Source organism: Anser brachyrhynchus, assembly GCF_964034855.1.
Source record: "Anser brachyrhynchus genome assembly, chromosome: 1".
Lineage (NCBI taxonomy): Eukaryota > Metazoa > Chordata > Aves > Anseriformes > Anatidae > Anser > Anser brachyrhynchus.
The window spans coordinates 175,999,301-176,011,955 of NC_137694.1; the positions used below are offsets into that span (position 1 = coordinate 175,999,301).

The following is a 12,655-nucleotide window of genomic DNA, read 5'->3' on the forward strand; positions in this document are numbered from 1 at the left end:
TTTGGCCTAGAAATAAGTCATTGTCCAACTTCTGGAAGCCATTTAGTGAAACTGAGAGAGTTTTGACATCAAGGGAAATAATGAATTGTTCATGAGAGGATTAAAAAAAAAAACACACACATTTTTTTTCAACTAATAGTCTTACTTGCAACCAACAACATAGCATAGGTAGGGAAATACTGCGGTACATTAATGCTGCTTAACATATATTACAGAAGATGGATGAGCGCATAAGCCACATCTTTGAAAGTTCCCTTCTTCATTCAGATTTGCTTAACAGTGTGATTATATTTAAATTTCAGTGGCTTCAGCACGTTTCCAGTGCTCTTCTAATTCTTACTGCTTTACTGAATTAGAGATAAGGTGTTAAAATTTTCATACTAGTGAAATTTGAGCATGGGGAAAGACTTTAATAACAATGCAATAGAAAAGTATGAATTACCGATTTTAATATGTCTTCCAAAGAAAAAGAAAAGAAACTTTGACTAACACCCCTCTTTCCCACTTCCAAATGCTAAAGATTAAAATTATTTCAATTTATCCAATAGTGAAGCTGTCTACAAATTAGTTTTTTGGGGAGGATGTTGGGGGAAGCGTTGCATTGGAGGTTCTATCCCAACTTGCGCTGTCAGTAGAACTTTTAGAATAGACCAATAAGATGGACAGAACAGATTGCTAGGACCATGGGGTATTCACCCAAGAACTCTAATGGAACTGAAGGATGAAGCAGCTCGAAGGCTGAGCTATTAACTGTTCTGTGTAAACTGTAGTTTGAACTCATGCCAGTGTCACAGGAAAGGAAGCACTTGGCAAATGCAGTGACAGTTTTTAAAAAGGATCATGAGCTGTTTGAGGATCTGTGATTATGGAAGTTGATATCCATGGTGGACATATTGTAGAAAAATATTAATAAAGGGTAGAATTAGTTAACAATTTAATTAATGGCTGATACATTGGTGAGGTCTTCTCTATCTCAGTAATGGTTAAAAGTAAGTAGGATTTTAGGAGCTGTTAGGAAAGGAAAACAAAATAATGAAAAAAATGCATCGCTGTATAACTCCAAGCTTTGCTGCATCGTACGTACTTTATATGGTTTCGTTTCTTCTTGCTATTAAAAGATATAGTAGAGATACAGCAAAACTGATCAAGATTATGGAGACAAATAAAAGGAAATCTTTCTTTGTATAGTGCATAATTAAGAATGGGAACTCTGTGCTGAAGGACTTCAGTTTATCAGATATAAAAAATTACACAAATGCATGGAAGACCAATCTATTGAGGATTATTAAATGAAAAGACTTTGCTTGTGAATTGGACAGCCTCTGAAATGCAAATGTATGAAGACTTGCAAGGAAGCAAGTTATTGTTCTTGTACAAGAAGACTTCTTCTTTTACTTTTTCCTTTGTATATTCTTGATCCATGGAAGAAGTTGACTTTGGATCCAACAGGACATAGTTATTTGTCTGAAGAGGTTTTCAAGTGCAGCAGTCTAGCTCTGGTTCTAACCGCTTTTGGTAACTGAATCTTGCAATTTCAGTTGCCTTGTTGTACTTATTGACTTGTGCTGTCTCATTGTCCAGCTCTAGTGTTGTTCTATACCTCCTTTCAGATAATAGACCCAGAAAGGAAGAGTTGCCGGTTATTAGCCATCCTGTTTCATGGAATACTAGGTAACACTGCTGTGCTTTTTTGATCATCTGTGCTCACCTCAGGTGCAACTGCACTCAGATCTTGTTATTCTGCTTTTGATAGCATCTGCGAAGTGATGGGTCAACCTTGTAAGCCAAAGCAGCTAAGTCTTGGTGGTAGGAATATATCTTAAAATAGGAGGGTCTTGAAAATCACAGGAAAATTATATGTCTATTGAAAATCACAGGAGAATTATATGTCTACTGGAACTAGACTAAATAACTTTACTGCTGGGGACATCAGTGTGTTAATTTTCCCGTTTCAGCCAGCACCACTGTAGTAGAAGGCTCATCTCTATCTCCTTTCTCTTCCTCTCACAGGAAAACTAGAGAAGTGTTATGTCATTCCAGGAGTTGAATCAATCTCGATTAAAACTTTCAGTTCTAGCGTGGGACCAAGCAAGTATTTGGATTATAGCTAAGAAACAGATTCTTTTGATTTATATATATCATATTGCTCAGAGGATTTTAGATCTTGAGATGTATAATTTCAAAATTGAATTTTATTTCAAGATTTTATCAACTTCCATTAAAAATGGAAGAGAGACATCAGAGAGTCTAATGTCATTGTTTTTTGAATAAGCTAGCATCATTTAGAAACTGCTTGGTCAGTATAATTACATTTATATTTTAATAATGAAATTAAGACAGTATTTCTGCTTTAAAAAACCTTGCCTAATGACTTAGTTTAGCTATTTGACGAATTTCCCCAAAGCAGTACTCCTTAACTATAAATTCTGGAGTTCATTGGTATAAAAGAGAGGAAGGAGGTTGAAAGCCCAAACATAAGTCTATTTGTTTAATCACTTTTGCAAGTGTACTAGTTCTCGTCATATGAATCAGCCTGTGCCAGTTATCATTGTCTTCTTGCAAACAAGGACCTGATGTGTCTGTCTTATTTACCTGTTTGTTATTTTATTTTTTATGTTGTTCCACCTATTCATGCCATGATTGTACAGTATTTCGGTGGGCAGGATGCATGCACCTATAAGGATTCTAAGCTGAAGTACTTATTCACATGCATTTAATGGGATGTACATTTACAAAAAATAGTTGAAAGAAGACTGTATTAAGTAGTATAAAAGCAGCTAGGTAATAAATACAATTTGGAACACCTTTTTGGATGTTTTTATCTTTTACAGAGCTATAAGAAAAGGCATTGGTATATTATAATTACTTCAACTCTCATATGTATTATAATGCTTCAATGATTTTCTCATGCAAATACAAATTTTTACAGTATTTCTATGTACCACAAAATACCCGTCCTATTGTTAATGGGTTATAATTGTTAATAAGGTGGGTATTTTGTGGTACATTAGAATACTGAAGAAATAGGCTGAAAAGCTTTGTGTAAAATATCTATAAAGTAGCTCACATAGGATTCTATCCACATATTCATAAAACACTATGCTATAGGCTTCCAACTGCAATGTCATACTTGTAAAATAGTCTTCTCACCACTCCCATCAGGCTCTGATTTCATTCCGATTGCTGCCACAGATGGAGAGAGTTGACTACAGTTGAATGTGTATATGGATGGACATTTGAAAGAGACAATAAAAAGCAACCTTTCTAATAGCTAAAACTCATTTGAGCTATTTGTTCGCCTGCACATTCAGAACTGTTAATTTTGGTGTTACACTAGTAAGGATGTGGAACTGTGGAGATAACGAACTATGGTTGGAACTGTGAAGGGTGTGCAATGAAGTCTGCTTGTTTATACCATTCTGATTCCCAGCCTCAGAAGTCAGAGCAGTTGGAGCATCGGATGAGGTGCTACTGGCTAAAGATGATATAGGTCTGATGCTGGGACCATGCGTATGCATACAGTATAATAGGTGTAGAATATAGACAGAATATGTGGGGATGTACAGTAATTGATGCCTAACATTACCGTCTAGTTGCATAATACCTGAAAAAAGACATCTGATTTTGAAATAAGTTAATGGTTTAATATGATGGTCCAGCTTCAGGAGCCATGAGAGCTGGATGTACATTTTGATATCCCCTGGTTTGATTGTTCTCTTTGTAGAACAAGAATGTCTCATTGCTATTTTCCTCGATAGCCACCTCCTTTCTGTAGCAGCTGCCCACTCTCAGTAGGCTGCTTTCTCTTTTTCCAGTGTTAGCAGAAGTTTCCCATTTTCTATCTTTTCTATCTTCTATATGCTTTCCTCCCTGTTCCAGTGCCCTCCCCAAGTAAAAGTCTAATTACTTACTTTTTTTATAATCTAGACATTTACTTCACCTGTTCAGATATTCTACTCAATTTTTAATTATATTTTTTTCTTTTTCCTAGCGGGCTTTTCCTCTTTTTTCCTTTATAGAAATAGGTAGTAATTTTGTCTCTCTCTCTCTCTCTTTTTTTTTTTTTCCCCTCTCTCTTATAAATTAGTCAGCAAACTAGGTAAAATTTTCTAGAGGCAGTAGTAAGTATCAGAGTTGTCATTGGAAAGTACAATATTTCCTATGGGGAAAACAAGTAATATGTATGCTTTGCTTCTTTCTGCTGGCAACAACATTAGGATGTGACCTGAATTCTCCTGAAGAAGTATCATGTAAGTTTGCAGTAATTTAGTTTGTTGCATAATTGTATAACTGCATACAATACCTGCATGAGTTCCTAGAGTAAGTTATATATTTTTCCTTAGGGTTATGATACCTTAAGTATTGCTATAACTTTGTGTGTAACCTTTTCTTTGGTGAAAATTCCAGAGGGAATTAGTTCATTTGCAGCATTGTTTCTTGATATCAAAGTTGAGAGTTAAAACTGTGTGTAACTGCTGTTTTTTTTGTTTTGTTTTGTTTCGTATGTTATAGTTTTGTATAGTTTTGTATTATCTCTGTTATGAGACTTGTAGTGCATGGATACTGTTTTCTACTTTGGGAAAAATGTAAATATGTTTCTATTTCAGCCCTTATTAATACCTAGTTCAAGGCTATCAGGTCAAGTTTAAGTAAATTCAAGTAATTTCACAATCTTAGTGTGATTATTAAGGAAATTATTTTGTTTCCTATAAAATAATGACTTGTCACGTTCCAGACTAGACATAAATTATTACTGTATTTTCATTGTGGTTCAGGCTAGTAAGACATAACAATGGTATAGAACCAGTGCCACAGATCTAGTGGCATCTGCAGTTGCAGCATTGATTAGATAGGCAACTCAAAACTATTAAGAATGACAGTTTTCAGCATATAGTCAGTAAGAAGTTACTGCTGGAGAAAACGGTTGTATGATTTTGAGATGCGTAGCCCCCAACACATCCTTCTGGATTCAGTGAGGACTATTCTAAAAGCATGGCCAGAAAAAAATGAAATTTTAGTGGCAACCTCCTTTTTGTCTTGTAGCTCTAGCGTCATTCTGTTTCTTTTGTGAGCACAGGATGTTGAGTTCTCAGATGGGTGGTTCAAACCTATTCCTTTGTTTTCACATGCGTAGTGAACTAAGTGTTTTGATTTTCCTGGGACGGGAGAATAATAACCTCTTTAATAAATCCATGCTAGAAGAAATTCAAGGCCAACTGGTTCTGGGTAGGGCAAGGAAAATAACTAACGTGGATTGTGCCTTTTGTAATCCACTTGCCCGGACCCTAGATATCTGTCCTTCTTCCAAGGACTGTTTTATGTCATACTTCTGTGATTCCATCTTTTGGAAAGCCAGGTTGTTTTCTGTACTGTGGCTTATCTTCAAAAGCAGCATCATGCTGCCTAGCAGGTGTAGTGTATTCAAAGTGTTTTGGAAGATGATTCAAATTTGCGTGTCCACCAACTCAGAAGGGACTAGAATCCAGTTCGTTCAATCACTCTGTGAGGTCTTTAAGTTCTTATCTCTTCGGTAATAGTAATACTGGACAACACAGCTCAAAGACATCAAGAGACATCAAGACATCATTTAGTCTGTTTTCCTATCATGAATGAAATTTATTATGCTTAGAAAAATACATATTTTTTTAAGAATGTCATAGCTGTCAAAGCTCTCTCTTAAAATCCACAGAAGTCATTCCAATTTAGGGAGATGTTCCTGGTAATTCATATTACATCTGGTTTTGTCAGGAATCGTCAATGAGCTAGAAATTGTAATCCTAACAATTCCATTTACTAAAACACAAAATAGGTTCAATACATATTTGAAATATAAGATTCGGTGCATGCAAGGGTAATGTTAGGCTTGATGAATGTCTTCCCAGATCAGAGAGACTGGGTTATCTATTTTGGGGTTAATAATTCTGTAATCAGTCAGGCAAGTATTTGATATGGCTACTGTCAAAAGGGCAAGTCTTACTGACAAGCCTTCTCATTTATATCCATCTCCTGAAGACAGTGGTATATACTTTTATTACCATATATTTTCTACTCAGATATTTGAAGCATGTGTGACAATTTAGGACAATCATACTGTAAAGCTTGGAAACTAATTTCAGATGTTAGATAATGAGGTAAACAATAGGAATGCATTGGGTGAATAATGTTTAACAGTGAAGATTTGTGCTGAATTAAAAAACAAACAAACAAAAACCAATGCAGATTGGATTTAAGGAAAGATTTGTTTTTGGTCTTTTATTTTGTTTCCATAATAGCTGGAATGGTTCTTTTCCTAGTAACACATTATCAAGTATCTATGTTATTTTAAGTAAAATTCTTATGACAATGTGTAAATAATGAGAAATAAATTCAGCTTGTATAATGTGTTTGGAAGATCCTATTTGTATGAACTATAATCTGAAAAGAAAGAATAAGCCAGAATTTCCAGCACTGTTAATGTGTGTTTATGCAATCACTTTGCCTTTATGTTATTTTCTAACAAGGTGATTACATCATATATATTAAAAAAAACACATCTTTTTGGAGGAGATAAGGAAAATAGGTAATAAGTATATACTCACTTATATTCCAAGGTAATGTTAGTCTTTGAATGAGCCTGTGGTTTATGATAATTATTTGTTTAGACAAAAGTGGGCACAAAACCACCTAATTTGGGGTTGTTTCTTTTATTGCTCAACGTTGAGAGGTATTCACATACCTTCTTTAAGCTCTGTTACTGTTAAAATCCAATTCAGTGTGTTAACCTGGCCAGGTTGACTGAAGTAAGTTGAATGGTATGTTAAGGATTCTTTTCATGTCTTCAGACAATTCTTACAATTAGTATTAGCATCTTCATTCAATTCATATATTGAACAAACAAACTTGTTCTAGGAGGCTAACATGATGACAAATATGACTGACAAAAACTTAAAGAACACGAGCACTAAATACAAAACCACTATTTTTTGTTTTTATATTCAATGATTTGTTCTTCTCTTTGTGAATTGACTACACTTGGCAGGAAATATGTTCTGCATTCATTAATGTTTTCTCTAAATATCAAAAGTTAACAGCGAGTGTATTTGTGTTTACTTTGGTAGTAAAAAAAGAAGAGGAAGATTTTGAAGAAAAGAAATCGATTAAGAAACGAATCAAGGAATTAAAAGTTCTGGACCCAAAGATTGCACAGAATCTGTGTAAGTAGATTTTGGTTTTATGATAAAGTAACGTTATATAAATGTTACATTAAAAATGTCTTTCTCTCTGTGTAACTGCCTCATAACCACTTTTTGGTTAAATGTGTGAGAGTATGCTTTATATACGTAGTGCTTGGCATTAAGCTCAAACATGTAAGTTGATACAATTGAAAATATATGCTAAAAAAAAAAAACAGAAAACAGTTAAACAGTATCTCTCATTTAAGAATGAAATTATTTCCTTAGGTATATACCTAAGCAATAGGATACAGCTGAATATCTATTATCTGTCTTTATTTTCAACATATTCATTAAGGATTGCTGCCCACCCAACCAAAAAGTCAATAAAGACAATAATGTCTACAAGATGTCTGGCCAACCCTCATGCACTTTGCAGAAGAAAGCAATAGTCAGTACTGCACAATAACACACAAATAAAGATGCCAAAGTTTTGGCAGAGGAGAATGGTAAAATGAGTAGGTAACTAAAGGCAGGCAGAAATAAAATAAGAACTGATTTGGTAATGGTGAAGAAATAAACAGGTTTATATGAAAAAAATATATATATATACATATATAAACTGCTTATATGGTTTTGGTAGTGGTAATTTTCTCGAGCTGCTTTTTTTGTGAGAAAGCACTAATGAGACCGTTGAAGAAAAAAGCGTAACTGTCATCTTGGTACAAAATACTGTGGTGGCAATAATTGTCCTTGAGAGTAGACTTGTCACTAAGTGTTCTTTGATGCTAGATGTTATACATGACAAATGGATGGAGAAAGCTGGAATTACTGGAGAACAGTAAATAAAAATACACTTTAAATTGTTATCTCGTATGCAAATTTGTGTATTGTTTGTTGACCTTTAGATGCTATAGCCTATATAATTGATGTTTTGTAAGAAGAAATAATTTGTTGTTTTCTTTAATTGTGGGTTGAATATTTATTTCAGCAATTTTCCTTGGATCTTTCCGAGTGCCTTATGAGGAAATCAAAATGATGATACTGGAAGTAGATGAAACACAGCTGTCAGAGTCCATGATTCAGGTAAGGAAATTTGACACTTGAAATCCCAGTATTTCAGGGTAAGCTTCTCATCAAATAGAAAACTGTGCCTAAAAAGCCTCTTAATGTACACTGTTTGACTATTAAATCACTGCAAGAGTTATTTTTTTCTGTGAACTCTAGTTCTTTTTATATTTGTAAAGCTATTTTTTATGATAGTAGCTGAGTTGATGTTCTCTACTTTCTGTATTCCTATTATCTAAACCTAAATTGATTTTATTTTTGTTTGTATATTCAAACAGCTTATGTTTGTTCCCTGGTTACTATATTTTCTTTTTAAATTTGTTTTTACCTCAGGCTCAGCTGCACAAATCTTTTGTTCTCGTTGAAAACTAGGTGGAAAGGGATATTTTCTTCTACTCTCTCTCCTCTCTTTCCTCTTACTTAGAATCTTGCCTTAGGACATCCACAGTGACCACATTTCTTCCTTAGAGCTTATTTGGATAGTGTTTTTCTTTTCCATATTATTTTATTCAAAGTATGATTCTGTGTGGAGACAAAAGATACTCAAAGTTCCTTATGTTCTTCTATTCACAGAGTTATTTAAAGGATGATAAGTTGAAGAATTCCATAAAACTAATTCTAATACAAATGCTTTATTCTAGAACCATGGGAAAAATCATTTGGAAAAATGTCTGGAGGTCGTCTGGTCCAATCTTGTCTCATAGCCAGGTCAACTAGAGCAGATTGCTTAGGATCTTTCCCCATTAGGTTTTGAGCATCTCCGAGGGTGGAGATTGCACAGTCTTTCTGGATATATTTTCCAGTGTTGGACTACCCTTATAGTGAAAAACATTTTCTTGTTTATCCAGCTGGAATTTTCTTTTTTTGGCACTTGAGTTGCCAAACCAAGTTTGCACCACTCCAAGACGAGCCGTATCATATCTTCTTTATATATCTTTCAGGTACCTGTTGGGAACCTGAAGACTACATTAAATTCCCCTGAATCTTGTTCTGTTAAAGTTGAACAAATGCAGTTCTCTAAACTTCTTTGCTGTGTCCCCCAGTTGTATGCCATGTCCCACAGTCATCTTGATGATGCTCCATTAGATTTGCAGAGATCCTTCTTTAGACCAAGATTGCCTTTCTTTTGGACAGGATTCCTATATACTGTGATGAACTTCAAATTTTTGTAATTATGGCTCCTAAATGTCAAGTTGTAATTGTTAACAATCTACTAGTAAAGTAGTGTAGGCGTTACCTAAGGAGGATTTAGATTACTGACATGTACAACATACTTGAAAGTCTGTTGGAGAGATGGGCACCAGGCCATGCTGAAACATCCAAGAAACATGAAGTTAGATTTTTAGAAGCATAGGCTTTTTGCAGATCTGTTGATTAGTGAAGAAATAAATATAGATAATAAAAAGAGTTATAAAATGAGTTGTAACATTCAGACTCCTTGAGATTCAAATGTATGACTCATACTGCAACATGTAGCAATTTGGATTCAAAGGTCAAAAAAAAAATTAATTTTTGCGTGCTTTGCCTGCAAACTGAATGTTCACCATATTGGAATGTCAAAATAAGATCCTACTGAGGAGACTGTATATTCAGCATGTTCCTTTTTGTCCACTATGCAGTTTGGGTGTCATATCTTATCACTCGGATTTCAAAGATCTTTAGACTCTGCTGAGCTATTTAGACTTCACTTTCCTTTAAAGGGAGTTTGTCTACTGAATGATTTGCAGGATGGGATGTTTTGCTTAGGATATACTTGAAAGAAGAAACATGAGCCATCATCTCCAGTGACTGCATATATATATCATTGTGTAATTCTTTGCATTTTGTTGGAAAATGGAACATCAAGATGCAGTTAATATTGCCACTGAAACTATCTATTGCTTTAAGGTTATTAGGATGAACAGAGTAGTTTATGCCTTAGAGCTCCTTGTTTATGCTAGTTTGTGCTTACATCCCTTTTCTTTTTCAAGGTTGTCTTCATGCTTAGAAGATGCATGATGTGTCTCTTTATGTATATAAAATATATATGTGGGGTAATAGCTGAGATTCTGTAGAACCGCATGACAATCTGAGAGGTAGAATATGCTACACTGTTATGTTCAGTCTGACCTGTCTCAGAGTTTCCATGTCTTCTCTGAAGCTCTCTTTCATGCTGTTTGACCTTAGCACTCTTTTCAGTGGTGAAAATTCAGCTTCTTAATGATATTACATCCTTAATAATACTGTGAAGCAACCTTTCTAAAATAGATATTATATATCAATATTATGAAAAACTGACATCTTGATAATTTCCCTGTATGTAATTCAAAGAAAGCAAAACATTTTTTGTATCCTTAGGCATTTTTGAGATCAAAAATGAGAGTCTACAATCTTTTGGACAAGTTAGTGTTTGAGCCCTTTTGTGTTTGGTTTTGGAGGGGAGGGGACAATCTTATTTAAGAAAAGGATGAGAGAAGTTGAAGGACCAAAAGTGAGGTAAGGAATAATGTCCTACAAGAAGATAATGAGGTTACCAGCTGCTGCGACTGACTAAAAGTCAGTGTAGTAGCATAGAAGCAGTAGTGCTCACGGTATCCCGTATGAAAGTTATAAATATATCAAGGCGTGCTACTAGATGATGGCAGGGCACTTTTTTTTTTTTTTTTAATGTGATTACACATTATCAAGCCCAAATGAAATGGAAAATTCAGTGGGACTTAGGCTCCAAATTTACTTTGCAAGTTTGGGTGTAATCATTTCTGTCAAATGGCTTTATCCAAGCTTCTTGTTTCTGGATAAAGCAGTTCAGTAATGTCTTTGAGAACGGTCCCATCTAAGTTCAAACCTCAAAAAGCACTTAGACACCTATCTTCCTTTGAAAGTGGTTGAATCGTGTGTCTCATTGCCTTAGAAATCTAGTATTCCCCTTTAGTAAACCTATGCTGAGGTTACTAAATAAATGAAAATATCCATCTGTATGTCTCTTTTAGTATGTCTGCTTTTAAAATCCTAAACAAGTGTGGGGTTTGGATATACAATGAAGATGTAGTTCTGTGTATTTCGTTATTCTGAGAAGAGCAAAAGCATACATAGGTTTATAAGCATGTGGCTGTTTTTATGTATTTATATGATACCTTAAATATTTTGGTGGTTCTCCTTTTCAGAAATTTCTCATCTTCATCTTTTTTTTTTTTTTTTTTGTCTAGCGGTAAATATTGCCCAGTATATCTTAATGTCACAGTTTCTGAAGTTGGAAAGTTGTCCTTAATCCTACCTTTTTGTTATACAGAGTGCATAAGTAAAATGTCTGATTTATGTCTCTCTCCATCCTGCTCCTCTCCCTTCTCCTGTTAGAATTTAAATATACTTCTGAAAGACATTAAAATTCCAAAATTTTTGCTGTAATCCAAATAGTCATTGACTAATTATCGGAATGTTTCCCGTGACTTAGTCAAAATTCTTTCTCCTGCTTATTCTCTGTTTGATATTCAAAATGTATTTCATCTCTAGTAGTTCAAAAGCTTTATCTGAACACCATAAAGCTGCTTTGATACCAGCTGCTGCTTCGATTTTTTTCCTCTGGTGTTCAATATTGAAAACATTCATATAACACTTGACTGTTTCTCTTTTTGAAAAGTTTTGTGATCGGTCTTTCTACATGTGAAAATTATTTTATCATCAAACAATGACCTTTTAATCTCAATAAAAATTAAGGAGTTGTAGTATATTTAAAGTATTGGTAATAACTTATGTGTATATCAAGACAGAAATAAGTAGGTTATCAAAACATAATTTAAAATGTGCCTTTTACACTCAGAATCTCTCTGCCCTTTGATGTCTGCTGAATTTTATAGATTTAGTGCTGGACATCTTAATTCATAATTAATAGATGTAGCCTTTTGTAGCTTTTTTTTTTTTTTTTTTTCAAAAATGTTTTCCAATTGTAATAACAGCAAGGATATATATGACTAGTATCATAAATTCTTCATGCTGAAAGTTAGTCTGGCCATGTCCAAAACCAGATCCATAAAATTTAACTTTGCATTATTATTTTAAGCTTCATCATTCCTGCATTTTTACTGGTTTCCTTTTTTCTACCAAAATCTTTATCTGAGAGTGGAGTGTCTGTTGAAGCAGTTCATTCTTTAACTATCATTTACTCTTTCTTTGGTTATTTTGGTCCTTGCACATAAGTCTACCTTTTCTTCTTTTATTTGCTGACTTTACTTTCTTGATAAACTATATTGTCCTTACACTGGATGACACAAAATGCTTTAAAACAAATTACTTACCTTAGTCCTTAGAATCAAAGTAGGGTTTCAGTTCTTAAAATAGCGACTATTTTTACACTAAAACAGAGCAGTGATGAAGTACTGTCTAGTTCTTATCTATCAGAAAAAAGGTTTGATAAATGCTGAACTACCATAAAATGGTGATTGTACAAGAGCTAAGAGATT

General features: G+C 34.2%; 1 protein-coding gene across 3 annotated transcripts in view; it reads left to right on the forward strand.

The window, feature by feature from the left end:
* The window catches only part of DIAPH3 (diaphanous related formin 3), a 239,336-nt gene that overhangs the window by 91,860 nt on the left and 134,821 nt on the right, over positions 1–12,655 (forward strand). For all 3 annotated transcript variants that reach the window (XM_080575719.1, XM_080575717.1, XM_080575718.1), the window contains 2 exons: positions 7,098–7,193; positions 8,143–8,237. In XM_080575719.1, coding sequence (XP_080431845.1) covers positions 7,098–7,193; positions 8,143–8,237 — 191 coding nt within the window. The remainder of the gene's footprint in view (positions 1–7,097; positions 7,194–8,142; positions 8,238–12,655) is intronic.